Genomic DNA, 26,458 nt, shown 5'->3' on the forward strand with positions numbered 1-26,458 from the left:
GGGACTTGTTCTTTGAAAACATGATTCCTGCACATGCAAGAGAATTCAAAAGGCTCTCACGAATACACAAAATGAAATAGGTCACACGGTCCCTTTGCTTCTTCAGTTACTGAAGTCTTGTATCCACAAAACATCACCGTGAGTCACTTCTGATTTCTCATCCCGGGAAAATATGTCCGTGCATTAACGGGTGCTGTTATGTCTGTAAGAGAAGCTCAGGCCACAGACTGGGAGAACACATTTGCAAACCACTTGTGTTAGACGATGCGTAAGAATCCTCCAACTCAACAAGTAACGCAATAAAAATAGATCAAAATCCCAGACTCTTCACCAAAGGATTCATGCCAGCCCTGGCCAGATAGCTCAGCTGGTTGGAGCATCATCCCATGCACCAAACGGTTGTGGGTTCGATCCCTGGTCAGGGCACAGACATAGGTTTACTGTACAATCCTTGGTCCAGGCACCCACAGGAGAAAACTAATCTATGTTTCTCTTGAACATTATTATTCCTCTCTATCCCTTCCCTGCTCTCTGAAAACAATGGGGGAAAAAAATGTTCTTGGGTGAAGACCAAAAAAAAAAAAAAAAAAAAAGAAAAGAAAGGAAAACAAAAAGAAAAAAAAAGGAAAGTTTTTTTAAGAACGTGGCACTTAAGGGACAGATAAAAGTGACTCTCAAACCCGTAAGAAAAGGTTAGCAGCAAGAGAGTAATGTAATCTTGAGCAGCTGTAATTTAGAAATAGAGGGAGTGGAGACATAAACAGTCAGAGTTAACCGAGTGTGAAGGGCACCCATCACGGAATATTTATCACTTGGGAATTATGCATGGTTAATGAGTTAAGGAAAGTTATTTATGAGCTAATTACTACCCTTAGCTGGTTTAGTCAGTCGCATAGATTGTAACTCCCGAGTACCCAGTAGGGAAAAGTGGAGAGGAAGGGGAGGGGAAGGAAAGGGGAGGTTTACTCGCGTTAGGATAAAAACGTCCAGCTCGGTTCTGGTGGCGCGCACCCTTTGATCTGGCTGCGCCCAGAGCTGCAGATCTGTGAGTAAACAACCGCCTCATTTACTGCTGAAGTCCTGTGTCCCGGTGTTTTATTGTGGGCGTTTCCCACAGTTTGGGGGCTCGTCCTTGATCCTCCGCCTGTGTGCGGGAAGGGGCTCTGAGCTAAGGCGGGGAGACGCGTCCCACCCACTTTTGGGTGGCCCGCTTGACTCAGGGCCCACCCGCCTCAGTGTCTGGAAATGACCCGAGACTTCTTGTTGGGACAGCAGTGGACCGACGCAGGGGGGAAACAAAGGCAAGCACCGCAACAACCAGGGAACCTCGCGCACGGGACAAGGTACGAAAATTAAACTTAAGTACCGCCCGGTGGTTGGGCATCCTCGGGGAGCTGATTGTGTGTGTGAGGCTGAGACGTGTCTCAAGATATGGAGCGAGTGCACAGTCCCGATCCGCGGTTCTGTTCTCCTGTGAGGGAAACAGCCGGAGACGGACAAAGTGAATCTCGGGCTGTGAGCAACGAGTCTCTGTAACGGGGGTTGAGTACACAGGGCATGCGCAGAGATTCTCCGGTACAGGGGGAGTGAGCTCACGGGGTTTTCATCTAATAAGTCTCTGCTAGGGGAGGTTGAGAACACAACAGGGTTCAGCCACAGGAATCAGCTGAAGATGGGAAATAGAAATTCTAGGCCCAGGGAAATTCAAAGGGGTGGGGCCAAGGAAGGCCCACAGACATTCCACCCAACAGTCCATTAGGGAGAATGTTAGAGCACTGGGGAGAGGATGCCTGGGCCAAAAGTAAGGAAAAACAGACAAGGGTAAAATATTGTTGTCTCCTTTGGCCAAAGGAACCCATTAACGGACAATCTGTTTTCTGGCCCCAATTTGGGTTTGATGAATCTTGGGTTTGTCAAGCCCTGGTCTTATATGTGAGTGATCAGGCCTCAGCTTCTAAGGAAGAGAAGTAATATGCTCTCTGCTGGTTACTACCAACCAGTAACTCCACAGGTCTCATCCCTGTAAACGAAAAAGAAGATAAAGCCTGGGATCCTCTGTCCTGCCTCCCACTGCCTTACGGCCCTGGCCAGCAGTGGCCAACTGGGCAGAGGCACCGCAGACAGACAGTGCAGATGGAAGAGGCCAGGGACACCTAGCAGATACCCCACCAGTACCTGCCCCCAGGATACCTTCCCACTGGTGGAAACTTACTCTAGATTAAGAAAGGAATCAGAACAATGTAAGCAAGACCTAAAGAACTTCCACATTCCCTCAGAGCAGCCAATGTTTCCCCTCAGGGGGGTCCCCATAGGTCCAGGGAAAATTGGACATGTCACTGCTCCTCTAACCAGCACTGAAGTCAGAAATTTCAAGCGTGAGATGAATGAAGTGCTTGATAGAGGACCACCTCGGACTGATGGAACAACTAGACCAGTTCCTTGGACCCTGCATATACACCTGGATGGAGTTAATGTCCATTCTAGACATCCTTTGGGGTGGAGAAGAGGGGAATGAGCAGACGGGCTGCTATGAGGATATGGGAAAGAGAACACCCTCCTGGTCTGGGAGTTGTCCCGGCTGAACAGAAGTTCCCCAGTGTAGATCCTGAGTGGGATCATTACAGGCCAGCAGATAGGACTCAGATGAGAGACCTTAGGCATCTCATCATCCGGGGAATTAAAGAGTCCGTCCCTAGAACACAGAATGTCTCAAAGGCATTCGAGATACAGCAAGAAAGAGATGAGGCTCATCTGTGTTCCTACAGAGGCTCAGGGACCAGATGAGAAAGTATTCTGGCCTAGATCCAGAGGACGCTGTGGGGCAGGGACTCTTAAAGGTCACCTTTGTAACAAAAAGCTGGCCCGATATTAGTAAGAAATTACAGAAGGTAGATGGATAGAATGAAAGAACGACAGAGGAGCTTCTCAGGGAAGCTCAGAAAGTGTGCGTTAGGAGAGAGGAGGAGAAGCAGAGGCAGAAGGCCCGGATCATGGTCTCAACCGCTCAGCAAGTCATCCAGGGGAAGCAAGGACTGGAAACGCCGAACAGAAGGGGTCGCCAGAGGCCCAAACAAGGGAAGCCGCCGACCGGCAATGAGAAAAGAAAGTCTTTTATGCCTGGGAATTGTTACAGGTGTGGGAAACCCGCCATATCAGGCGGGAGTGTCCTGACCTCCAGAAAGAGACAGATCTTACAAAGCTCATGACTTTTGATGAGGAGTAGGGGTGTCAGGGGCTCTTTTTAAGCAGGTCCCACCAAGAGCCCTTGATAAATTTAAAGGTGGGACCTCATAACTAAGAAACTACATTGTTGATAGATACCAGGGCAGCCAGATTATCTTTAACTTCTTGACCCCCAAGGAATAGACTTCTCTGAGGAAAAGATGTTAGTGTCATGGGTAAAAGGGGAAGGATTTCAAGTGCCAGTTTTTCGGCAAATGCAGCCACAGTTAGGAGAAGAATTAATTAAAGTGTCTTTTCTATATGTCCCTGAGGCAGGAATAAATTTTTTAGGCCGAGACTTAATTATCAGGTTAGGCCTAGATCGGGGTAGAAGAGGGACAAACTAAGGTCAAGCTACATCTCTTAACTGAAGCAGGAGAACAGCAGATTGACTCTATAGTTTGGGTAACGAAGGAAATTAAGGGGGGGCTGAAGATTGCTCCATTTGAAATTTAACTGCAAAGACCGGGGAAACTGTCTGCAGATGCCAGTACCCCATTTCCAATGAGGGAAGAAAAGACTTACAGCCTGTTATTCATCAGCTCCTGCAGGATGGGCTTCTGGAGCCATGTATGTCCCCCTGTAGTACGCCCATCCTCCCCATAAAGAAATGTGACGGCAGCTTCCTGCTGGTCAAGGACCTAAGAGTCATAAACCAACTCGTCTGGACACACCATCCTGTCATCCCTAACCCTTACACCCTCCTTAGAAAATCCCCTTTGAACATAAGTGGTTTAGTGTAATAGATCTCAAAGATGCATTCTGGGCTTGCCCCCTCGCTCTAAAAAGCAGAGACCTGTTTGTCTTTGAATGAGAGGATCCATCCATGGGAAGGAAACAGCAATATCACTGGACAGTCCTGCCCCGGGGCTTTACAGAAGCTCCAAATCTGTTTGGCCAAGCTCCTGAAGAAACCCTTACAGAATTCCTTCCTGTGGGACGCACTCAGTTACTGCAATATGTGGATGACTTACTCCTCTCTGGTCCTGATCAAGAGGAGGTGAGACTCTCTACTATTTCTCTCCTAAACTGCTTAGGTCAGAAGGGATTGCGTGTGTCTAAGGAGAAACTGCAATTTGTAGAACAGGAGGTAAAATACTTAGGCCATCTCATAAGTGCAGGGAAGAGAAAAATCAGCCCTGAGAGGATAGCCGCCATTACTACTCTTCCCTTACCTCGGACTAAGTGAGAATTAAGGAAATTTTTAGGGTTAACAGGGTATTGCAGGCTCTGGATAGAATCATATGCTCAGAAAACCAGACTGTTGTATTCAGAACTGTTAGAACAAGAACCAGATCCTCTTCAGTGGAAGACTGAGGATAAATATGGTTAATGAGCTAAAACAAGCTGTAGTAACTGCCCCAGTTTTAGCCCTTCCTTCCTTAGAGAAACCTTTTCACGTCTTTCTCACAGTGGATCAGGGCACGGCACTCGGGGTTCTGGCTCAGGAGTGGGCTGGAAAGAAACAACCTATTGCCTATCTCTCCAAACTCCTTGATCCAGTTTCTTGAGAGTGACCGGAGTGTATCCAGACGGCGGCCGCTACAGCTTTGTTAGTTGAAGAAAGCAGGAAATTAACCTTTGGGGGGCCTCTCACTGTAACCATTGCTCATCAAGTCAGAACAATTCTAAACCAGAAGGCAGGGTGGCGGTAAACTGATTCAAGGATTCTTAAGTATGAGGCCATCCTCCTAGAAAAGGATGACTTATCTCTCTCTCAAAGCCCAAATTTGAACCCTGCTGGCTTCCTTTGGGCAGAAGAAGAGGGGACTCGGGAGGCTTTAGAGCATAACTGCCTTGATGTCATAGAATACCAGACTAAGGTCAGACCGGATTTGAGAGAAAAACCCTTATAGGATGGACAGTCCCTTTTCATCGATGGCTCTTCCCAAGTCGAGTCGAGTCGGCAGCCGTCCGTCTCGAGAGACTATGGTGTAGCTTCTTAAGAGTCTATCTGCACCGCTGAGAATGGTTGTGCAGTCCGACTCGGGAGTGACACGGTATCTGTCTCCTCCCGTGTTAAATCGACATCTTGCGATGACGCTGGAGTGTCCTCTCCAGTGAAGCTGAAGCTACGGAGCCTGGGCAGGGTGATATGGAGGGTCTGCTGTTGCCCATGCAGCAAACCCCCCCACTCTTCGCAGCTGAAGGGTCCAAGGGAAAGACGGAGTCAATACAGCTTGGCTTCAGGTGCGCCACAGGAGTTGCCGGTGTTGACTACAACGTCAAACCGCCTTAGGGACTCTGGCTTCGGATTTTCTGTCGGGGTTTACTCCCTTAGCCTTTCCCCTGAAGAGGTATGCCGCAAGGCAGCGGAGGTTTTTTGGAGTCAGAGTTTTCCTTCTCTGATGTGCCCTGACTGGAAGATCGAACCAACGACACTTAGCTCGCAGGCCGACGCTCAATCCACTGAGCCAAACCAGCCAGGGTTCTTCCCAAGTAATCAATGGGAAAAGGCATAATGGATATGCCATCATTGATGGGGATTCTCAAGTGCTTTCTGGGGGAGGGAGGCTGCCTAATAATTGGTCTGCACAGACTTGTGAACTCTGTGCTTTAGGGCAGGCATTGAAATTACTAAAGGACCAGGAAGGAACCGTCTCTACAGACTCTAAGTACGCCTATGGGGTAGCCCATACCTTTGGAAAAATTTGTCTAGAACGAGGACTAATAAATAGCCGGGGGAAAGAACTAGTCCCAGATGAAGGGAGATGCTGAATAAGCAGGTCCTCAGGGAAATTATGATAACACTGCATCAAGGCAGCCATTGGGGACCTCAGGCCCTCTGTGACACCGTCCTCAGACAATATGGGGGATTTGGGATTCACACTATAGCTAAGCAGGTCTGCCATGGATGCCTCATATGACAGAAGGTAAACAAATAGGCAGTACGAAAGGTGCCGGCTGGGGGAAGGTCACCAGCACTCAGGCCCTTCCAGAGCATTCAGGTTGACTTTACTGAAATGCCAAAGTTAGGTCTGCAGTGTTGAATATGGTCGGGGATGCTGAGATAATTCCAGCAAGCAGGATGAGTGACCAGCTACGAACGGAGGGCTGTGGCTCGCTCAGGCCATCAGCAAAGAGCGAGAAGCCTCACCGTCCTTTTATTAGGATTTCAAAAGTTACTAAAAATAGAACAGGGGGTGTGAGCTTTACAGTCAACCATAAAAGAATCTTTACAAGTGAAAGAATTCTTACAATGTATTATTAATGTGTAAAATACAACCAGGGTAACTTATGTTTTAGATAGTACCTATCAGGGATACAAAGCAGACTCACTAATCCTCAAGGCCAGCCCCAATTTAAGACTTTATCTACAAGGAGGCAGATAGAGTACTTAACAGACCTCTTTGTTCTCAGGATTCCATGACCCAGTGGTGTGAACAGCCTAAAGCCACAGGCGGAGACAAGATCAGCTCATCTCCTGAGTTACAGGAAACCTGGGCAGAGGGGAATGGAAAAATGCCCCTACCCAGAGATCTGTGTTCCTGCAACATAGGTCATCAAAAGTTTCTTTTAGTTGTAGTAGAGTATTTCTCCGGGTGGGTGGAAGCCTTTCCACTTCCATCAGCCACAGCAAGCAAGGTGGTTAAAGTAATCCTTGAACAAATTATCCCCAGATTTGCCTTACTTGAAAATATTGACTCAGACAATGGGACTAATTTTTCCTCCCAAGTGTTAAAGGGCATTATGACTTGTCTAGACATCAAATGGGAATATCATACTCCCTGGAATGCTCCTTCCTCAGGCCGAGTAGAACCCATGAACCAGACCCTAAAGAAACAACTAACTAAATTGATCTTGAAGACCAAGTTACCATGGGCCAAGTGTCTTCCATTGGCTCTCCTCAGACTCAGGACAGCGCCTAGGAAGGATATTGGGATATCACCCTATGAGTTCCTATATGGACTCCCTTATCTAGGAAAGAGGACTGACCTACCCACCCTAGAGACCAAGGATAAGTTCTTAAAGAATTATATATTGGCTATTTCATCAACCCTTGCATCTCAAGGTGAAAGGTCTCCTTGTCCAGACCCCACCACTTGAGTTCCCAGTTCACTGCTTCCAGCCTAGTGATTAGGTCTTGATCAAGTCCTGGAGAGAAGAGAAACTTCAGCCCACGTGGGAAGGACCATTCCAGGTGCTCCTGACCACCGAGACTGCCAAGAGAACTGCTGAAAAGGGGTGGACTCATTACACTAGGGTAAAGGGACCCCTAGAAGAAAAGGCAGAGACTAAGTGGGAAGTAACCTCGGAGCAGGGGAGGGACCCTCTGAACTTAACTCTCAGGAAAAAGTCATGTTCCCTAGGTGGGGGTGTGGGCCCTTTATAATGCTCTGCTGGATAACAGTCTCCTTCCAGGGCACTCTGGGCTGGGTCAGGCCAATAACCCTAATTATTAATGTAACTGAAAGTACAAATCCCCAAACTCTGAAGTTTGATGCATGCCAAGTTTTGTCTTGTGGGGACCTTACTTATCAACGCTGGCTGTCATCTCAGGAGAAGTATCTCTGTCCCTATCTAGAAAACAATGGGATTCTTACATATTTAGGGAACGTCCCTTGTCCTACATGGGATATCTGGTGGACAACGAAGCCCGGTGGACAAATGGCCACACCCCCTGAGCAAGTAAAACTGCTTCAGCCTCAAATAACTTTAGGCAAAGGAGCTCCTCCCCCAAACTGCCAGCCTCTCCAGTGCAACCCTCTTCTTCTGACACTGAACCAGCCACAGGTCTTAAGTCAGGAACCCCATGTGGCTACCAGAGTTTACGGCCTAGGAGCTGATGTATCTGGCATAGATCCATTAGGGTGGCTAGGTCTTCACTTAGTGACAACTGCTCCTTCCCTAGAAAATCTCACTTTCCCCACCCAGACTTCAGAAACACCTCAGAAAAGACCCCAGAATGATCCAGCCAAGGGAAAAGTCTTCAAGGTATTAGGTCTCAGACAAACTCTAGAGATAGAGACTGGGTACGGGGACACAAATGCTTGGGTAAAACGGGTCATATCAACTGTTAAATCCCTGAATAAAGGCAACTGTTATGCTTGTGTCTCAGGGAGACCCCAGGCACAGATCATACTGTTTGCACTAGGCTGGGACTCTGACCCCTCAGGAATGGCCTGTATGCTCGCTCTCTACCAGGATGAGAATGCATGGGGAATGAGACTTGCAGAAGCCTGTCTCTCCTCTTTCCCTCTATAAGGAGTAATGGGACTCAATCCCTCCCTTCATACTCAATGGGACCCATAAATTACTCTCGTTGCCTGTCTAGGTGGGGAGTGAATTCGGACACCTCTTTGGGAGAATTCAAACATGCACTCATACCAGAGATGTAAGCCACCTTCACAGTGGGGCAGGTAATTATATTCCTCTTTGAATCTTCAGAGCAGATGTCTGGTGGTATTGTGGTCAGAGGAGCCTCTGGAAAGTCCTGCCTGACAGATGGAGTGGAATCTGTGCCCTGGCTCAATTGGCTATCCCATTTACCCTAGCATTTCCCAAACCAGACCAGGCTAAAGTTGCTAGGAAAAAGAGGTCAGTGGTGCCTGGTGGATGATTTGACCTTCATATCTACATTGATGCTATTAGGGTCCCTAGAGGAGTTCTGGATGAGTTTAAGGCTAGAAATCAGATAGGAGCAGGGTTTGAGTCAGTCCTCTTCTGGTGGTCGACCATTAATAAAAATGTTGATTGGATAAATTGTATTTATTATAACCAGCAGAGGTTTATCAATTATACTAGGGATGCTATAGAAGGAATAACTCAACAATTAGATGCCACCAGTTGAGTGGCCTGGGAGAACAGTATGGCACTGGATATGATGCTGGCATCGAAGGGAGGGGTATGTGTAATCCTCAGGGGGCAGTGTTTCCCCTACATCCCTATTAATACAGCTCCTGATGGATCTATCGCTAAGGCCCTGCAGGGATTGACAACCCTAGCAAATGAATTAGTGGAAAACTCAGGTATAGACAATCCTATAACAGGATGGTTAGAGAATTGGTTTGGCAATTGGAAAGGAATGATTTGTTCAGTTATAATATTTCTCATAGTGGTAGCAGGTGTCCTCACAGCTTTAGGCTGTTGTATTATTCCCTGCGTCAAAGGTTTAGTTCAAAGGCTGATTGAGACTGCACTAACTAAACAAATGCTGGCAATGTATAATAATCTCCTCCTCCTAGAGGTCAGAGGAAACCTTCGCTATGAAATAGAAAGTCAAAAGCCCTCCTTAGGAATTCCGGCTAAGATGGAGGTGTAGAAAGACACCCTCCTGCATCTCCCTCCACAACAAAGAAGGAATACAACTATCTCAAAACTAGAAACAACGAGAAGTTTCAGAAAATCAAACTGCATGGAAGTCCAGTCTTGTTCTGGTACCCCTGTCACCTGTATCCCATAGGTCCCCCTCTTTGATTGACTTCCTCATTTCCCTCACTTTGCCTGGTAGTATTTTCCAAAAGAGAATGTGGAAAGTTAACTATTAAAATCCTAAACATGTGAAGAAACTTTAGGCTATCCCAGCCCTTACTCACATCTTGACTTGATGTAGCATTTTGAGTTGGAAATATTTTTTTCTTCAGAAATTGGAAGACATTGCTTCAATGTCTTCTAGTCTCCAGGACCGTATTTGCTGCCTCTTGAAGCTTTCAAGTTCTTTTTTACCCTCTTTCTTAAATTTTATTGTGATGTGGCGTAGTGTGGGTTTTCGTCTGCTTTGGTAAGAATTAGATTAGGCCATTAAAAATGTCAATTTTTATCTGTAAACTTTGAGAAATATTCTTGAACATGTAAAAAGCCATTTCCTACTCATCATTATTTTTAGACAGATGTTATAAACTTGTTGGAGTCCCTAGATTGACATACTGATGCCTTTTCTCCAGCATGTAATGGACCCGATGGGCCGTTCAGGTATGAGGGGCGTGATTGTCCGCCGCCATAAGCATAACTCCCAATACCAGAGTTTGGTGAAAGGAAAGGACTTGCTTATTTAATAGGCTGTACGGACTTAGATTAATGGCAAATTTCTGCTGTTAAGTCTTATTTTGTTTGAAACACCCAAAACACATAGTTCTTCCTCCCCCTGCCAAACCAGGTTAGTTTCAGAACGGAAAAGTCAGAGGTAACATTTTCCTCTAGGAGAATAGAAGTCTGTGACTTTGTATTTCCCAGACGCAGTTCAGCTTTATCAGCTGCCATCCATTTGCGGTTCATTGGGAAGGTTTTGTCTGTGTTGCGGTGTTTTTCAGCTCTTAATCCAGAACCATGTGGTTCTCTTTCAACCCACGTGGTTCTCCCCTTCTACCTACTTTAAACCACATGGAGTTCCCTGTGTTTGATGGCTGCCAACTTATTTTTAAACACCTGACTGTGGCCTGTGACCAGTCCGTGTGTGGTGACCAGTCGCGGCCACTTGTAGAATTTTGCAAAGACCCCATAAGCTCTTCATCACCATCCTACAGTCAAAGCTCCTCCCATCTTCTTGATGCCTTGGAAGGACCAAAACCATTTGCATAACAAAGACACTAGCTCCCCGCCATAAATATAAAAAGGCATCTCTCAGGAAAATAGCTGTGCTCTCTGGGGCCCCACCCCCACCCCGCTCCCTAATCCACAGGCTCTGGGGAATTGTAGAGACCACACTCTGTAACAGGCTTTGCCATTTCTATGACTTAATAGGGGTATAAATTGAATCTTCAACTCACTCATTGAATTTTTCACTACTATAATGATATTTTAATTTCTAAGAACTCTTTCCTGTCCTATGATTGTGTATAACTATTTGCTTCGTAGGCCACTATCCTCTACATCTTTCAGACAACACTGAGACCAGCAGAAGGGGACACGTAGGTTTGGTTATTCGCTTTCATGATATGAGGACCCTTTTCTGACAGCACATGGCCCTGACTTACATTTCTCTTTGTCATTTCTGCTAATTTCCTGTCTCCCTTGTGACACATTTCCAGTCCTACTCTTGCTTTGCATTCTCTCTTCAGATTCTTACTGACACTGATACATCGAAGGCCTTGAAATACAGACGCTGGTTGGTGAAATTAATTGCAGTTTGAATGGCTAAGTTACGCTGCCCCTTGACGGCCTCCTGAGCTCATGAGATTTTCAGCTGGGGGGAGCAGCAGGCAGTAGCGGTTAGTCTCAGGCTTACTCCCGACTCCTACCCCACCCCACCCCATCTCTAAGGCCCTCTTTGTCTTAGACTTCCCAGTGAGCTGACGGCAGCCCCCGCTTGGCTCACTTCTTCCCTATAAATTTTCCAGGACCAAACCAGCACTGCCTACGCTCTCCCGTTACGTTATCCACCCTAAGTCCTTCCTTAGTCTCACTCTTCCCCTGGATGCCTTTTGTGAAACTTCCAGAGGAAGTCCCTTACAGGACACACCACACACCACACACCACACATCACACACCACACACCACGTACAGGCCTGAGGCAGAACCGCTAAGATCTGAGTCCTCCTGTGACAACTGCTGTCAAGGGACCCAGTGCAAATGAGTCATCAAGGTCCAAGGGGAAATACCCTGTGTTAAATTGCAGCCTGACCACCCCTCGACCTCTGTGAGTCTCCTTTCCCCTGTTGTCCACAGGATCCCACAGGATCCCATATTGTGTGCCTCGTGGGTTTGCTCTGAAGCTCACACAGAGCACATGGTATTGCTGCCTGAGACAGTTAACATTCCTCTGTTCATAGTGACCATCACTCTACTGATTAGAGCATTAAGATACATTCCATCTGTTTGCCTTTATAAAAGCAACATCCTTCAATGTATATATTTGAGGACATGTGTGATTATCTTCTCAGGATAAATTCCTAAAAGAGGAATTCAAATTGCTGAGACCCTTTGCACAAGCACCTTTCAGAAGCATTGCACAGGTTTTCATCCCTTCAACATTTACAGCAGCGTGTCTTCCCCACCCTCTGGCTGACGCACATTTTTTTTTCATCTTTGCTGAACTGATAGATTTTAACTTATTCCTCTCTTTCTTATTCCACATTCTCATCCTTGTTTACATGTCCTTATGACAAATAGACTTGTTTAACATTTGTGTTTCTTCATTTACAAATGGTTCCTTAATATTCTTTATTTTTTGACTGAGTTGTAAATATTTTTAAATATTGAATTTAAAAAGGACGAAAAAGTAACCACAACAGGTCTAGCACTTAGAGTGAGGCCTGTGAGAAATGATAGAAAAAGCAAACTGGTTTATCCTAATACAAGTAGCCCCTACCCTTCCCGACTGCCCTGTTTTTCCATTAACTGGATACTCTGGGGTTATAATCTAACGCGATTAACTGAGGGTAATCTGGTGATGAATCTATCTCCAGCTTTCACTTGAATTTCCCTAAATTGTTTCGCTGAGTTGTTTAGTGACATCTTCCCATTTCCCTGTATTTGGTAATGACTATCTTCCCCCCTTTGACCTCAGAGACATTTGTGATGAGCTGCAGAATGTTATTTCCTGATTTGCATAATTATATTTTCCCTTTGTTTTGCTGTTGACTTGAAGACCGACCCCTGGATTCATGACTCAGTTATAGTTGCCTTATCTGTTAATGATTTCCTACTGGTTTGAGAGTCACTAGCTTCTTTGTCCCTTACAGACACAATGGTGTTGGGAGCTGGGCTCATGCTCACTGCTAGGCTGTGCTATTCATGTGTTGGGCATGTCACCTCACAAATCATCAGCATCGGACAAGGACATCCTGAGACCAGGGCAAAGTGACACAGGACAGCACCACGTTGCATCTTGTCTAAGCACAGACAAAAACAAGACACTGTGCGACTCACAAACCACCAAGCAGCCCCCAGGACCTGCTAGCAGGAGCGAAGGCAGCTTCTTTTCTATCACACCTGCATCCTCACTCCATCGATACTTACTGAGGTGCCCAGTCACAGAATTGCTCCCACTTCCTAATGACGCCAATCTAGAGTTAGCTTCAGCATCCACGGATTCCCCCCAAGATCACCCATCCACAGCCAACATGCTGTGCGTGTTCTGTCTCACACCTTCCCACGAGGATGCCTGCCCCCCACGGTGTGCGCTCTCCCTCACAGCAGTGATGAGCAAATCCAGCCTTTTGCCCACTGGTGGTCCTCGTGGTCTTTGGAGAAGGAACGCTGACATACGTCACCTCTTCTCTGTCAACATTCCTTATGTGTCTTTGAGTTGGATTATGGGCACAGGCTTGTGTCTCCAGAACGTGTGGTTGACATAGAAAAGTTTTATTTTCCTTCATGGATTTTCATCTTTGGGTCTTGCTTAGAGAATTTTTCATTTTGCAATTGTAAAAACTTCATCTATATTTTCTCCCGAGGGGAGAAGAGTCCAGGAGTGAAGGGAAACAGAACTGTTTGAATTCTGGGGGACATATTGGATGGGGCAATATGTAAGGAACTCTATGTTTGAACTGCAACGCTTATATCTTCTACTTTATAGTCTATAAGTATGTATGGGCCTAAATGTATTAACTATATATTGTGTTCAATAAATATTTTCTCTTCAAGTAAAGACTTTTGTGCCTGCTCATGTTTATGAGATTAACAAAAACTGCACCAAGAGTCCCAGAGTGACGTGCCCAAGGACTAGCTCCAGGGATGAGCGTTTGTGACCATTTACAACCTTAGGGCATTAATCACATTTTGGTTAATATCTGTGCACTCTAGCTGTTAAATACATATTAAGTAAAATTTCTTGGGGATGCTATATGTTGAGGATATATCTAAGACCCTCACAGATGAAGGAAGACAATGACTTTCATGTGGAGATAATTTTAATATACAATAATCTATGAGTCTTACAGTATCTTTGGAGAGATGGGCAGAAACTGAAAACTAAAAACATTCCAGATAGTCAGTCTTTGGTATGGTAGCTACGAGATACATATGGCTCTTAAATTAAAAGTAAATAATATTAAAAGTTCAACTGCCATGTGCACTAGTCACACTTCCAGGACTCAACAGCTAGCGGCAGCCAGTGGCTGCCATTTTGGAAGTGAGGATGCAGAACGATCCCTTGGTCCAGAATGTTCTACTGGAAGGAACTGCGCTTCATGTTGCCTGGGCCTCAGGTCACAGCACCAGACCCATGAAATATGAGAGGGCCAATATCCTTTCTCTGACAGACGACATCAGGTTCCTGTCCGGGACATGAATACATATTAAGCTGGTGTATAATGAACCAAAGTGGGTTACCTGGGTCTGGTGCCTTCAGACACAGACTGTTCCCAGTTCTAAACAGGAAACACCTGTCCCCCCACTTCCCTTTGCAGAATGAGGACACTGTCTGAAATCACACTTCCAGGGGGTGAGTGTTCTTCTAGAAGAAGACTGGGGCAAAGCAGAGTTTTGGGGGTGCAGGCATCCCCCCTCAAGCAGAGGGATTCTAGGACGTGAGGCGGAAGCAAAGGCAGAGGCCAGTGGGGAGACTCACCCTGGTTTATCCAGAAGGACCATTCTCATAATGTGGTCTGTGGAACTGAAGCTTCTAAGATGTTTTCCATGGGATCTATGGGGTCAAACCTATTTTCCTAAGATTAAGGTCATGATTTGCCTTTTCACTGTGCTGGCATTTGATGGAGGTAAACTTAGCAAGAAAATAGGGTAGGATACCCAAATGCAGTAGGGGGTATTCTTCACCACGGCTCACTCACAAACTCAGAAACAAAACCAGTGTCACTTAACGACATGGTTAAAGGATTGAACATTACCATCATTACTGAATCATCGTCCTTAAATCAAAAATTTAACATGTCTTGGCTTCCAGTCAAGTTGGCTGTGTAGGTGAATGTAGTATTCTCATCACCCCATGACCAGATAAAAATTACAAGTACACTACACCCACCACTCAGAACTCCCTGATTTCTACTTAACAGAAGTCCTGCAACTACAAAATAAAGAAGCCACATGAAGACTGGCAGGTGGGGCAGAGAAGCAGAATGGGCTGGCCGCACACCCACATATGGGGACTAAAAATCAAGAGGGCTATCTCGGCTGTGGAGGTCCCCCCTGAGAAGTGAGAATTCCCGGGCCCATACAAGCTTCCTCAGCCCAGGGTTTCAGTGCAGGAAGTCAGGCCTCTGCAACTTCTGGTTGTAAAGAGCAGCAATGGTTGCAGCTGAGTGAGACGGAAGCATCTGGAGTCCCAGGCAGTTCCTCTTTAAAGACCCACATGCACATGGACTTACTCTGAGCTCCAGAACTAGGACAGAAGCTCAAAAGGCACCAGAAACATACGAGAAGCAACTGAGTTTTCTGGCATCAGACTGAGAACTGAGGGGCAACTTTCTCCCAGACGAAATACTGCCGGAGGCCATTGTTCCCATGTCATAGGCATGCCCTTTATTTCTAACTAAGTGGCCCCAGGCCCAGCGCTAGTGACAGCTGGCCTTGGTTTGTAGCTTGGCCTCTCCCAGGCACCTCCAAGCCCAGCACAAGCAGCAGCGTTCTGAAGATTGCTTTGTAGTTCACACTGGGTGGCCCTGGGCAGGACATAGGTGCTGGCTGGCCATGGTCTGCACCTCCCAAGGCGTCCCGGGTCAGCACACCTGATGGGCAGCTTCAGACCACAAAAAGCATCACTCACCCACCCCCACAGCAACACACTAAAGGGCAGTCTCAGCAGGCACTGGAGCCTCCGCGGCGACTGCAGCCAGTCCTTGCAGCCGATCAGCAGGTGGATAAATCCCCTCCATTGCCAACAGCAGTCATGACTCAATTGCAACAGGAGAGCGCACACTTCCCACAAGGGGGAGTACACCTGGAGTGCCCAGGTTTGGTGACCAGGGAGGCTGTACCACTGGGCCCTACAGGACACCCACTACATAAGGACACACTACCAAGACCAGGAGTTACAGCAGCTCTACCTAACACAGAGAAACAAACACAGGGAGGCTGCCTAAATGAGGAGACAAAGACACTTGTCCCAAATGAAAGAACAGAACAAAACTCCAGAGAAAGAACTAAACAGAACGGAGACAAGCAATCTACCAGATTCAGAGTCTGAAACACCAGTTGTAAGCATGCTCAGTGAACTTGGGGAAGAGTAAAGGAAGTTAGTGTGAACTACAAGAAAGAGATAGGATACACAAAACTGGAGAAAGAAAATATTATAAATGAAAAATTCAATTACTGAAATGAAGGATGCATTGCAGAGAATCAATGGTACAGTAGCTGAAGCACCGGATGAAAAAAGAAGTTGGGAAGATAAGGAAGCAGAAAACACCCAAACAGAAGAGCAAAAGGAAAACAAAAAACAAAAAACTGAGGATATATAAGGCATCTCTGGAACAACTTCCAGTGCACCAACATTCGCATCACAGGGCTGCCCTAGAGAGAAGAGAGAGCGACCAAGAAATTGAAATTCTATTTTAAAAAATGATGACAGAACTTTCCCAACCTGGTTAAAGATGTAGAGCTACAAGTCCAGAAAGTGAAGAGTCCCAAATAAGATGAATCCAAAAAGGCCACACCAAGAAACATCATAATTAAAATGCCAAATATCAGACCCAAAGAGAGAATTTTAAAAGCACCAAGAAAAAAGCAGTTAGTTACCTACAAGGGAGCTCCCATAAGTCTGTCAGCTGATTTCTCAACAGAAACTTTTCAGGTCAAAAGAGACTGGCAAAGCTTTCAATTTTAATTGAAGGACAGATAAAGAGCTTCCCAGACAAAAAAAGCTAAAAGAGTTTATCACCACCAAACCAGTACTATGAGAAATGTTAAAGGGTCTTCCTTAAGAAGAAGAAGAAAAATTTTTAAAATATAAATAATAATGGCTATAAATACATACCAATTATTTCATTATTAAATAAAAATAAATTATTTGCTCTAATAAAAATACATATTGTGGCTGAAGGAATAACGAAAAAACCCTCACATACTCTGTCTGTAAGAGACTCAACTCAGATCAAAAGACAAACACAGACTGAAAATAAAGGAATAGAAAAAATATTTTATGAAAAGGAAAACAAACAAATTTCAAAAGCTGGGTTAGCAGTACTTATACCAGACAAAATAGACTTGAAACAAAGGCTATAAAACAAAAAAGAAAGAAGGACCCAGTAATATAATTTCATGGTATTTATCTGAAGAAACCCAAAACAGTAAATCAGAAAGACATATACTTCCATTTGTGCATTGCAGTATTATTTACAAAAGCGAAGATATGAAAGCTATCTAGGTGTTCATCAACAGATGACCTGATACAGCAGCGGTGCATGTATGCAACATAATATAACTCAGCCACACACAGAACAGGATAGAATCTCGCCTTTGGCAACAACATGGATGGAGGGTGTTGTGCTGAATGAGATACGTCAGTCAGAGAAAGACAAATGCCAGGTGACTGTACTTATATGTGGAATCTAAAGAACAAAATAAATGAACAGTCTGAGCAGACAGACTCATAGATACAGGGAACAGACTGATGGCTGCTAGATGGGAGGGGGTTAGTGGGATGGGTGAAGAGGTGAAGGGATTAAGAAGTACAGACTGGTAGTCACAGCACAGTCACGGGGGTAAAAGTCCAGCACAGGGAGTAGAGTCTGTAATGTTGTAATAAATCCGTACGGTGTCAGATGGGAGCTATATTTCTCAGGGTGATCGGTTTGTAATTTATATGAATGTCTAATCACAGAGATGTACCCCTGAAACTAATATAATATGTAGATCAACTGTAATTTAAAACTTTAAAAAAATTTTTTCAAAAGAAGATAAATATATCTTGAATTCATTATACAAGTGGATTAATTTCTTAACTGTCCTTATGAACATGGAGAATAAAACAATAAAAATTTTTTCATGATGACCAGGAAAGTATACAGACTCACTTCTGCTACATTTGTATTATGAGCCAAAGTTAAGAACGTGTGTGGGCTGAGCCAGGCTTTTTTATAAGAATGCCATGTTCACTCAGAGCGTGGGTGACAGAAACTTCGATTACGGACATTTGGTTACGTGGCACACGCATTCCCAAAATGAGTGTGAGCTTCTCCCTCAAGAAGAGTCAGCTGGCACTGACCGCTGACCGTACTTGTTGTCTTGATAAAATGGAAGCTCTGAGGAGGAGACCAGGGATCTGGAGAACCTGTCTCACGGTGGAAGCCAGGCAGCTTCCCGGCGCTGACAGAGTTTTCCAGTGGGATCTGCGGTAAAACGAACAAAGGTGACTCTTTAATAACGTGTCACTAACCGCACCAACACTGGGAGATGCCATCACCCGGGGAAACAAGGCACGACCCTTAGACAACCAGGCGTTAGTACAGGGGCCGCACAAGCAACGTCACAGAACAGGACGTGCTCACTGTCCGGCGTCGGGTCCGCTCTGCACGGAGCCTTTCAGGACCTCCCGCCTGCGCAGCTTCGGTGAACGATCGGGGACGAGGATCCGCGCTCATCTGAGAGGTCAGTACAGTGCTCTCCCTGCGTGTGTGTGTGAGGCTGTGCACTTTTCCACGCACGGTCACCAAAATAACAGGTTAAACGCAGACGCAGATATGAAAGTCCATTGGTCTTTTATTGATGCTGATAAGTGCTGAGGACTTGTAAAAATGTAAAATGTAGCAGATCCACTGTTCTCACTACTTTGTGTATTTAGGGAATATCTTTCATAAAAATTATTTGTTAACATAGGTTATTAATATTATTCTAAATGAATTATTTTTTCTGTTTTATTCCTTGCATGGTAAGTATTGATAGATATGTCACACAAACAAAATTATTTTGTAAGACTGTATAGATGATCTGAAACCAAAATGGTAAGAGTCAATGAATAGCTCTGACTGGTGTGGCTCAGTGGTTTGATTGCTGGCCTGTGAACCAAAGAGTCACTGGTTCGATTCGCAGTCAGGGCACATGCCTGGGTCACAGACCAGATCCCCATTTGGGGGCGCGCGAGACGCAATCACACATTGATGTTTCTTTCCCTCTTTTTCTCCCTCTCCTCTCCTCTGTCTAAAACTAAATAAATAGTAAAATTTTTTAAAAAGGTCACTGGATAAAACACCCCCTGGGTAAGGACTCAGGGAGACAGCCTGGCAGAGAGATCTCCGTGCACGAGGAGGGGTCAGGGCAACGTCCGGGGTTCCCAGGCCTGGCTCTCAGGGTCTCAGCCAAAGCACCGAGTCTGGGGCGGAGACTCACATTCTTGGGGTGTCCCCATATCCCCCGGGCTTCCCCTCTGCATCTCATCCTTCTGCCTGGATACTTATGACGCTCACGCAGTTCTCACTCCCATTGGCTGTCCGGACTCTAAGGAGCCAATCAGCGTCACCGTGGTTTCGTGTATAAAGTCCTCACTCAGAACCCCAATTCCTTCTCCCCAGACGCTCGGGGTGGGTCATGGCGCCCCGACTCCTGCTCCTGCTGCTCTCGGGGGCCCTGGTCCTGACCGAGAGCTGGGCCGGTGAGTGCGCGGTCGGGAGGGAACGGCCTCTGCGGGGCAGGAGCGCGGGGACCCGGCGGGGGCGCGGGACCCGGGAAGGCGCGTCTCCAGCACCCCAGGTTCGGACCACGGACCCCCTTCTCTCACCGTGACCCTGCCTCACCCCTTCTCCCGCCCCATCCTCTCCATCACCGCCCACCGGGCCCGCAGCCCCTATGGCCGATGGGGACCCAGGACGCGCGTCCTCCCGCCCCCAGGCACCCACACCATGAGCTATTTCGGCACCTTCGTGTCGGGACCGGGCCGCGGGAAGTCCCGGTACGTCAGCGTCGGCTACTTGGACGACACGGAGTTCGTGCGCTACGACAGCGGCGCCGCGGGGTCGGGGATGGAGCCGCGGGTACCGTGGATGGACCTGCAGTGGGTGCAGCAGAGGGACCCACAGTTCTGCGATGAGTGGACGCGGTTCCTCAAGGGCAGACAACACATGTTCCGAGCGAGCCTGAACAGGCAGCACGCGAAGAACCAGAGCGGGGACGGTGAGTCACGCGCGCCCGGTCCCGGGGCGCCCATAACCGCAGGCCGGCCGGGGTCTCCCCGAGGCCGTGAGACTAGCCTGGTCGGGGGCACACCTGTCCTGGGGGCGGGGCTAAGCGAGCGGGGCTGACCTAGGGGCGGGGTCAGGGTCGCACACCGTCCAGGAAATGAGTGGCTGCATCGTGGGGTCGGACCTGCGCCTCCTCCGCGGGTACAGGCAGTTCGCCTACGACGGCACCGACCACATCACCCTGAAAGTGGACCTGAGCTCCCGGACCACGGCCGACACGGCTGTTGAAGTCCCTGTGGGTCGCAGTTTCATGCAGGACTCTGAGGTGAAGATCTGGAGGCTTCAGGTGGAGGAGTTTTGCAACCGCTGCCTCCACTTCTTCCAGGAGAAGGGGAAGGAGACGCTACTGCGGGCAGGTACCCAGGCGCGGGCCTCGTCTGTGGGCTGGGGGTGGGGTGGGGCTTCCCGCAGGGAGAGTTGGAAAAGGGGGTCAGTGTCCGAATCCCCCTCCTGGTGGGGACAGGGAAGAGACCCCGAGCTCTCCTTATGCTGTGACTCACCCGCGCGCCCCGCTTCCTCTGAAGGACAATAAGGGGCCCGTCCTCTCCCTGAAAGAGCGCACAGCGGGTCCCTTACACCCTGGGGCCACCGGGTGACCCCGACGCTCTCCCTCGTTCTCGGACTGAGACCTGGGGGCCAGGCCCCGGCTTTGCGGAGTCATTCAGCCGCCACCTGAGTCTGCGTTCTCCCCTTAGAGCCTGGAGACTCCTGCTCCAGGTTCTCGCCCTGATTCTGGAACTTTCCAAGAAGTGGGAGACTATCCAGGTGCCCCTGTGCAGGCTGGTTCCTGGGTTCTGTGCTCCCTTCCCCCACCCCAGCTGTCCTGTCTGTGCTCAGGGTTGTCACGTGAGCGCAGCTGGAGGGTCCCCATGAGCAACACTAAGTTCCCAAATGTTCTCACCTGCCATTCAGAGCCCCCAAGGACACACGTGACACGCCACCCCGTCTCTGACCGTGAGGTCACCCTGAGGTGCTGGGCCCTGGGCTTCTACCCCGCGGAGATCTCCCTGACCTGGCAGCGCGACGGGCAGGATCAGACCCAGGACATGGAGCTGGTGGAGACCAGGCCTGCGGGGGACGGGACCTTCCAGAAGTGGGCGGCCGTGGCGGTGCCCCCTGGGGAGGAGCAGCGATACACGTGCCGTGTGCAGCACGGGGGGCTGCCGGAGCCCCTGACCCTGCGATGGGGTGAGGAGGGGGCGTGGGCACAGCGCCTCGTCTCGGGGCGTCCCTGAGCGGAGTGAGGACTCGGGCCTGAGGCTGGCCTCTCTCCTGCCCCTCGCAGAGCCCCCTGCTCGGACCAGCGTCATCATCGTGGCCATCACTGCGGGCATCGCTGCTGTCCTGGTTATCATTGTGCTGGCGGCCGCTGGAGCTGTGACGTGGAGGAGGAGGTGCTCAGGTGGGCGAGGCGGGATGCGTGTCCTGTGTCCGCGGGGGTCAAGCCCCGGGGGACTGTGCTGTGCCTGGTCAGTGGCCCGTCACATCCCGGCACGGGCGCGTGCCCATCGGCCCTATTCGCTGACACTTACTCTTCAGTGAGGCCCGTGGGACAGTGAGGACAAATCTGTCACCTGATGACTAGTGACAGGGACTGAGTCCCAGTTGTCACAGGTCAGAGGGGAAGGTCCCTGCTGAGGACAGACGTCCAGACAGCCTGTATGTAGGTCCAGTCCCCACTCATGCACTTTCCCCGTGTTTGCTGATCCTACCCTGGGTGTTCAGTCACAGTTCTGGAAACTTCCCTGCACTTTAGGGGTACGGGGTTCCTCTAGAGTCACAGGATGCAGCCTTTCCCCTGCCCCCACTTCTCACAGAGCCCTTCCTTCCTACAGGGAGAAGCAAGGAGATCTCCGCCCAGGCTGCCTGTAAGTCTGGGTGCAGGGAGGGGCTGTCTGGGACCCCAGGAGAGTGGAGGCTGAAGCCTGTTGAGGGCTCACCGCCCCCCGCCCCAGATCTGCTGTTGTGTTCTCCCCCAGGCAGTGACAGCTTGCAGCACCCCTCTGTGTCCCTCACAGCTCCTCACGGTGAGACCCTGAGGGCAGGAAGGGGGTGCATTGGGCCTGAGGGGCACAGCCGGGTGTCGGAGACTCTCAGAGTGGGACGCCCTGAGCAGACGGGGGGCTGAGGGAAGATGAGCACCTCTGAGACTGACCTGGCTGTGTTCGCGGTGACTTTCTCTCCCTGTGTGACGTCGCTGCTCTGGAGGGGACTTGGTGCTAAAGCTCATTCAAGCTGGGACTGAAGCATCCCTGACCGCTGTCTCTGCAACCGGCATCAGACCGTCATGTGAGGAGCTGGTCACCAGGTCCCCCTCCCCCAGGGACCTACTTATTAGTAGGGTGTGGGCAACCACTCCTCTGGTTTAGGGAATTGTAGACCCGGCCTGAGCGTGACGAGCCGCCAGCATCCTGGCCGCGCCTGCCTCTAAGTCTCAACATAAGGCTGCGGAACATGACTGACAGCCACTCAGAGGGTTGTCATGGGAACTGGATCAAAGGGCGCTTGTTAAGCTCATGGTGCTTTAGAACTTGCTCTGCTTTTCTTATCAGCAATGTGGTGTGAGCTATCTCCAGCAGGGAGTGTATGGGACCCTGCACCTGGTCCGAATGTTTTATAGACCTTGACTCTAAACAGTCAGTGTGACTGCCAGATTTTTGTATTTTACCTGTTACTGTCAAACGCCTGAATGTGATAGACGTTTATGAATTTTGTATCTTGTATGTGTCCTCCTCAATAAAAGGCATGAGGGATGAAGGTTTGGCTGCTGGTCTCCACTAGAGAGGCAGTCACTTCCTTCCCCCAGACATAAAGAAATGTCCTCGGTAAAAGTTATTTCATCAGACATAACACAGTGTCCTGGGTAAGTTTGTTCCACCGTGGTCACGAAGCCTCTGCTGGACAGAGCAGCTTCCAGCCGAGCCTGGGGTGTGTGTGGCCCTTCCGGCATAGTAGGGTGCAGATAAAACACAGCTTAGGGAATATGATCAATAATGTTGTGATGACTGTGTATGGTGTCGGATGGGTGCTAGAGATATGGGGAGATTACTTCATAAGGTGTATGAATGTTTCATCACTATGCTTTGCCACTGAAACTAACAATGTTTGATGTTGACTATAATTAAAAATTAAAAAATTATAAACTCACAGACACAGACAACAGTGTGGTAATTGTGTGGAGGTGGGGAGGGTACGGGTGGATAAATGGTGATGGAAAAAATATAAAGAAATAAAAGTAATTATTTTACATTAAAGAAAGTGATAACTTTGCTCTTCATGCCCAACATTCTGACAGCCATTTGTGGAGAAATATGAGTGTTTTGTAGCCAGCCCACAAGCGATCCTGGTCTCAGACACATTCGGGACCACGTGGCTCAGTGACGGGATAGGGCCCAGGTGGGGAAAGGACTTAAATCCACACTTACATATTTTTTCTGGGGAAGGAGAGGTAGGTCACGTATTGTCATGAGATACAGAAGGTACCGCCGTCTTCTCTCCCGTGAGGAGTGGTCAAGCAGAAGGTTCAGAAAGTGGGTCTCAGTTCGGCATAATGAAAATCTCTGAACGTTAACTCTGCAATGATTCCCGAGTGATTTCTTGGAACAAATGGAATCCAAAACTGTATTATTATTTTTTTATTATTATTTTTTTTTTGGCTGCAAAAGCTGTATTGTTTCCATTTGGTCCAATGCGTGGGAAAGAACTCCTGGGTGGTTCAAAGGGTGTCCCGTGGTTTCAGGGAGAGTCTCAGGCAAAAGACAGACAACAGGGGGTGCAGAGGGGCCAACCAAAGACTCCTGGGATCCACAGGCTCCTGGTGGTGCTTGAGGGGGAGCCTTTAAAGGAGACACTGACCCGGCCCAGCCCAGCCTGGGGATGGCCAGCCTGGGCGGTGAGCCAGGTGTCCCCCATCTTCTTGATGAGCTTCACCTGCTCGTCCAGGACGTGCTTCTCCAGGGCGACCCGGGGCTGAGGGGCTGTGTGGGCAGAGTGGGGCCTGGTTCAGGGGCTACTCCACGGCCAAGGGCGGCTTCCCTGGCGTCCTGGGTTTGACCCCATCATCTTGGAAGGCTCCCGTGTGTCCTGGAAAAGCACGTGGCTCCCGCGCTGGTTTTGCAGCTTTAAGGGACGCTCAGCACCGTCATGCTTCTCTCCGGCCAACTCTCAGAAGAAGTGGCCCACGCCCTGCAGAGCCGCGCTGTCCCTTTCGAAACAGAAGCCCAGAGGGAGGGGGTGCAGGAGGCCCACAGGTGCAGGGGGACCGGACAGTGGACGGCGGCCTCCACCTTGTGGGATAGTTCTGGTCAATCCGGGAGCTCATGGTTGATCAGCAATGAGAATTATGGTAACAAAACGCTGCTGGCTGGTCTCTGAGGCTGGGGATGGCTGAGGTGGGTCCGAAGGTGGTGAACGGAAAACAGTTTGAGGGCGGCTGGGGAGAAGGCGGGTCCGTGTCGGTTCGTCCAAACCCCGCTGAAGCAGCAGACGGATCCCAGGACCGCGGAGGGCACTGTCGGAACCCAGACTTCTCTAATGTAAACGTAGAAGGATTTCTGTGAGGGGTACTGGGGCCTTGTTTTATTTCAGGAAAAGCCACAGAACAGACCTGAGGCTGAGAGCAGCCAGGACTGTGGGACTAGACATTAGAACGTACGGGAAGACCAGCGAGGGTCACACAGGACGACAGTGTGAGACCTGGGAACAGAGCTCAGACAAGAGCAGGAGCTGAAGGAAAGGGCCCTGTTGGGAAACACGGTGACCAGAGCTCCTGGCACAGAGTGTCCGTCCACCCCAACAGCGATGTGACTCTGAGCTCAGCTGCTCCCCAGGGGACACGGGACACTTTCTCAGCCTCCTGCCTGCTGCTCCTGAGGGGTGACTCGGTAATGGCCATCACTGTCACCAGGCGGGCCTGAGGGCGCCATCTTGTGGTCGGTCTCTGATGTCACGTTCCTCGTCCCCATGGTCTGGCCCAGCGTCTCCGCGGTGCGTCACCTGCACAGACACCACCGGAGGCGGCAGCACATCCACACACCCCGCAGCCCCCACAGAGGCCTCCAGGGACCGGAGCCGCCCACACCGTCCCGATGCTGGGGGTCCCCTTTGTCACCTTTTATTCGCTGCATTCCATTTTTGTTTTTTATGTCAGTGCATTAGTACATTCTCATCCATGGCTAGTGCAGACGGCTCATGCTTGTTTGCATGTTTTCCCACTTTTAGTCCCGTCCTACTGATCCTCAGGGATCCTAGGGCTCCCGCGTTGTTGAAATCACAGTTCAAATGCTAATATGCAGACAGCAGGATCGTGCCCTGCCTGGTGGGGCTCAGGGACTGAGCGCCAGCCAGAAAAATGTCACTACACAGCGGGTGTGGATTTGATTCCATAGATGAAGATAAGGAACCTGGCAGATTTAAAAAGTGTTTTTCTACATTATTTTGTATCTTTATTTCACTCATATTTCTCCAAAGTCCTGTCATGTTACACAGAATCTGGATATAGCCTTATGGGTAGTTTCTCTTTTATTTTTAATTTTTATTTAAAAAAATTTTTTATCCTCACCCAGGGACGTTTTTTCATCACTTTTAGAAAGAGAGGAAGGGAAACAGAGAAACATCGATGGGAGAGAAGCAGCATCAGTTGGTTGCCTCCCATTCGCACCCTGATGGGGGATTGAACCTGCAGCCCTTTGATTACAGGATGACACACAATCAAGTGAGCCACACCGGCCAAGGGCAAGATTACCCTTCAACCTGGATTTTATTTGCACGACCAACCCTCAGTAAAGTCTGTGACTTGGGTGGGTGAAGTCATATTAAGGAAGCTGTAGAAGCCATCTTTGTATTTGTATCTCGGGTGTTTAGTGTTCACGATTGAAATACAGAGACTGAGGGCTTCATTTCTATTTGTTCTCTTAGCTTCTTTCTCTTTGTTACTCCTTTGGTCTTCCTTTAGGGCAGTCTGGTATTTTTTAATATTCTACTTTTAAAATTAATAGCGTGGAGGTATACCATTTTTTATTGACTGTTGTAGCCATTATACTCTAGTTAGAACTACTGTTGTTGGTGGGAATGCATAATGGTCCAGCCACTCCAAAAATCAGTTAACTAACTTCTAAAAAAGATAAATAACTCACCCTGGCCAGGTGGCTGTTTGTTGGAGTCTCCTGCCATACACCAAAAGGCTGGTGGTTCAATTCCCAGTCAGGGCACATGCCTAGGTTGTGGGTTTC

The 26,458-nt window shown here is 48.5% G+C and overlaps 1 protein-coding gene across 1 annotated transcript; it reads left to right on the plus strand.

Moving 5' to 3' along the window:
- The first annotated feature begins 19,566 nt into the window (after window positions 1–19,566).
- Window positions 19,567–22,356, plus strand: LOC149995550 (patr class I histocompatibility antigen, A-126 alpha chain-like). Its single transcript, XM_090259260.1, has 7 exons — window positions 19,567–19,642; window positions 19,879–20,160; window positions 20,306–20,584; window positions 21,141–21,416; window positions 21,514–21,630; window positions 22,064–22,096; window positions 22,208–22,356. Exons 1-7 carry the CDS (start codon window positions 19,579–19,581, stop codon window positions 22,354–22,356), a joined length of 1,200 nt encoding a protein of 399 aa, XP_090115386.1. The 5' UTR covers window positions 19,567–19,578.
- Window positions 22,357–26,458: the final 4,102 nt, after the last annotated feature.

Source organism: Furipterus horrens, unplaced genomic scaffold, assembly GCF_987537825.1.
Source record: "Furipterus horrens unplaced genomic scaffold, mFurHor1.1.pri manual_scaffold_13, whole genome shotgun sequence".
Classification (NCBI taxonomy): domain Eukaryota; kingdom Metazoa; phylum Chordata; class Mammalia; order Chiroptera; family Furipteridae; genus Furipterus; species Furipterus horrens.